Source organism: Anneissia japonica, unplaced genomic scaffold (genome assembly GCF_011630105.1).
Source record: "Anneissia japonica isolate Jap-2015-1 unplaced genomic scaffold, ASM1163010v1 scaffold3782_len1007564_cov172, whole genome shotgun sequence".
NCBI classification, from domain to species: domain Eukaryota; kingdom Metazoa; phylum Echinodermata; class Crinoidea; order Comatulida; family Comatulidae; genus Anneissia; species Anneissia japonica.
In genome coordinates, this window is record NW_022716546.1 from 722,252 (window position 1) to 726,267 (window position 4,016).

The 4,016-nt window shown below is 34.7% G+C and overlaps 1 protein-coding gene across 2 annotated transcripts in view; it reads right to left on the minus strand.

Moving 5' to 3' along the window:
• The window catches only part of LOC117109706 (exocyst complex component 7-like), a 21,756-nt gene extending 20,832 nt beyond the window's left edge, over positions 1–924 (minus strand). For both annotated transcript variants that reach the window (XM_033252091.1, XM_033252090.1), the window contains exons 1-2: positions 322–924; positions 68–133 (exon numbers count right to left, since the gene is read on the minus strand). In XM_033252091.1, coding sequence (XP_033107982.1) covers positions 68–133; positions 322–426 — 171 coding nt within the window. In that variant the 5' untranslated portion in view covers positions 427–924. The remainder of the gene's footprint in view (positions 1–67; positions 134–321) is intronic.
• Between the last annotated feature and the right edge of the window lie 3,092 nt (positions 925–4,016).

Here is a 4,016-nt window from a genome sequence, read left to right on the forward strand (position 1 = left end):
GTTGTACTTCGCAGCACTTCACTTGCAATTTGCAATTTCTAGTTTTAAAACTTGTTTGTTATCTTACCATATTGCGAGTGAGTTGATTGCTCTTGTCAAGGTTTTCACGAATAAAAGACAAGTCCTTTTGTTCCTAAAAGAAAGATGGATTAATCAAGGAAAGCGCTTAAAAAAACATTTAGCATGAATTTCGAATTAGGTGAAACAAGTGATAGGGCCGAGAAAATACACTGTATTTCAACCAGATCAATATTTTGATTTGCTGATTATCAACAATATATGAATACAATACCTTAGTTTACACAAAGATTGAATACTTACTTGTTCCAGTTTTTCATCCAACTCTACTATTTTCTGTGTGGAGTCTTCTATTTTTGCAATCTGAAGATAATTGGGAGTGGAGTTTTGCCTTCTACCACTCATCATGATTATTCACAATGCTAATAATATTTGTTTTATTACTGCAAACTGAGCTGAGTGAGTGGCATATGTTTATCAGACATCCGACACACAATATCTACTTAAAAACATATTACACCATTTTGGCCATTTACTGCAATCACTATTTAGACCGTGAATATCGTATAAATGTTAAATAGCTAACGGCTAGATCAGTAGGACTAGCCTCCTACCTAGGCCTAGCATGTACTCGCGAAGGATCGGCGATCGGCGACTGAGGGACGGAAACGGTGTTACGCTACATTCGACTCGGCCTAGGCAGGTCAAAAGCAATTTTTTGACAGATTTAGGATTTCAATTGATTGTCTGACGAAGAAATATAAGTCAGATAATGATAATTATATCAAACCGGTAATTTAATCCAACTAAATAGTTGTTTTTATGTTTCTGTGTATCTTTCGCCGACGAGTGATGATATTGGAGAACTTCCTGTTTATGCACACACAGACGCATGGGTGTAAACGCTACACGAAAACTAATGCGTCAACTCACAGAAAAACTCGTTTTACATCCAACTTGAAAGGAACAGGTTGAGACCATTGCTAAAGTTGTGTTTGAAGTTGATCATTTTTTTCATGGAGGCTCTATCCTACCTCGAAAAAGGCCAACAGCGTTTGCAAACAGCCAGAAGCTATTTTAAACAACGAAAGTTTTAAATAAAATACGAAATAAGCTCTGAAAGTGCTAGAAGGAAATAAATAGAGGGCGGCAGACTGCAATTTACCGATATCAAGGCTTCTCAATTAATTACAGTATGCAGATGTTTTACGGTTCTTTAAAACATATAAGGTTTTGAATCTTCACAGCAAAGATACACCGACAATTCGACAATTACAATTAACTTAATGTCAATTAAGTTGATTCATCGATATAAAATCAATTGAATCTTTCAATAACTAGTAAACGTACGCTACCGATGATAAAAAATAAAAACATGATTGCTGCCCTCTATAATTACCGATTACTGTACAGTATCTAAACTTTCATGAAGTTATTTTTGGTAGTTGCTAAATACAACGGGTTCAGCCGAGGAGGCGTGGCTTCGTAACGTTGACGTCATGCATAATTTAAGCTTCTGTATATTGATTGTCTTAATTTTGCTCCTCGAAGTGTGGGCATTGTAATAACACAGCATAGTAAAATACAGTCCGTACAACTAATTCCTCCATGGTACAACGAATTTAAGTTGTCCATGTGTGTTTTTCTTTCCAAAACTAGGATTTCTGGAATATTATCAATTTATGGGGTGACTGGGTGAAATAATACATAGGCCATAATAGTTAGTCTTATTTTAGCGGTAGGAATAAGGCCGTAATTACAAAAAGAAATGAAAACAATTCAATGCCTATACTATGTAGGGGCCTACTGCAATACTGTACTTAGTCTATGGATTTTCCAATCTTAATCCGAGTGTCTATAAAACGAAGACCGAAAACCCAAAAACGAAGACCCCTATTTTTTGTCTTTTATTTTAATGATAATAAACCAGGCAGTCACAAAATTAAAATTACGAAATTTTTTGGACGTCGGTTTGTATTTTCAAGGGTCTTCGTTTTATAGACACCCCATATGGGTGTGTTAAGATATGTGTTAGGATATGCTCTGATATTCCTATCTTATTTATATTTACACATGTTATACATTACTTAGATTTAACAGTGAAAATAACAGTTATAAAGGTGAAGAAACTCTTCAATAGTTTAGTGGTTACAGTTAGTGGTTTATTGATTGATGCTAAGACAAAGACCCAAGAAGTCTTATATCCTGCATTCCAACATGATGATGATATCCAAATGGCTTGTGAATTAACACTTGTATTATGGTATAGTTACCAACCGTCTCGCATCGTGCGCGGGACGGTCCCGCATTTCAAAGTGATTTTGGATGAAATACGCATTTTCCAAAAACACATGCGTGATCATAAATTTGCCACGCATTTAGCGCAAGTCTATACGTGATAACGAATTCAGGGGAAAATGTATTTAAAATTAGAAGAAATTGATTTTCCTAAATATAGGTCATGCAGTAGCTTAAGTCAATAGAGAACTTTCGTTATCTCGTTCGAGAATCAATTCAGCAGGGAAAATTTCTCTTTCCCCACCAAAATAACCCAGCCAACCACGCACTTAGTAGAATTAGTAGAGGATCTGACTAAGATTTGTATGCACTTAATTTAGGAGAGAATATCTCAACTATTATAGACTAATATGAACCCTAGGAACAACATGGGATGTGTGCTAAAATCTCTATCCGGGACGAACAGCCCGAAAATGACCACACCCATTTTTAAATGGACACGCCCCTTTTTCATTGGAAATGCTACTTTAAACAGTAGGCTAGACACTATGAACATATTGGGAAAAAAAGGTTTTTCTTTTATGAAAGAACACATATGATGAGGGGATCAAATTTCTGAAATCTCACCTTAATCACAAGTCCCGTTCATATGGAAATTAGCTTAAATATGCAAAATAGGCTACACCTCCTTTTTTACGGGAAGTGCTAAATTAAATAGTAGACTAGACAATCTGAACATATTGCAAACAAGAGTTTTCCTTTGATAAAAGGAACACATAGGATGAGGGGATAACATTTCAGAAATCACACTGGTCACATATCCTGTTTATATGAAAATTAGCTTAAATATGCAAAAAAAAAAAAAAAATACAATGGGCTCGTCCCTTGTTAATTGGAAGTGTTACTTTTAAACAGAGACTAGTCATTATGAACATATTTAAAACAAGGATTTTGTTTTATAAATGAGCACATATGATGAGGGGATCGATTATCAAAAGTCACACCTTAATCACAAGTGTCTACGAAACGAAGACAGAAGACCCGAAAAACGAAGAAAGGTCCACATTTTTCTCTTAATCGTGACGAAAATAATGTTTAAAATCATTTCATGCTATGTATATATAATATCATCTCTCTAGCACATTATTGCCTGAATTTGAGTCAATTTAATGTTATTCTAGTGGAGGTCTTCATTTTTTAGGTCTTCGGTCTTCATTTTGTAGACACCCTTACATCTTATGAATGAGAAGAATGCAATGTTGTATGAAGGTCTTTACACAGAAGAATGATGTCTTAACTAAAATATATATATATATAGGTCTATATATAAATAAATAAATAAAATTTAAAAAATGAAAATATAATTTAAAAAAATCAGAAATAGTATATTCCTGATTCATTGAATCGTTTTGGGTATACTTTACAAAACATACAAGGTTGAAAGGAACGCCATTCAAATTTTAAATAAAATTTCCAATCCTCCTCATTTTTTAAATTTAAGGAAATTGATAGATTTTTGTTCCTTTGTTGGATCGATTGCAGCAACCACAAAACGAACATAACGGTATTTCACATATATAGCATTAACCATCTATCATAACTGCTAACTTCCTATCCTATCGCGTTAGTTTGTAGCTGGCCAATGTTTTGTTTAGGTGACCAAGAGGTGACAACATGGCCGGTGTAAGTCATGTGATTGCGATCCACCCAATCACACGCACGTATAGCAGAATCCCGTGAAACCGAGTTGGCCAAACCAA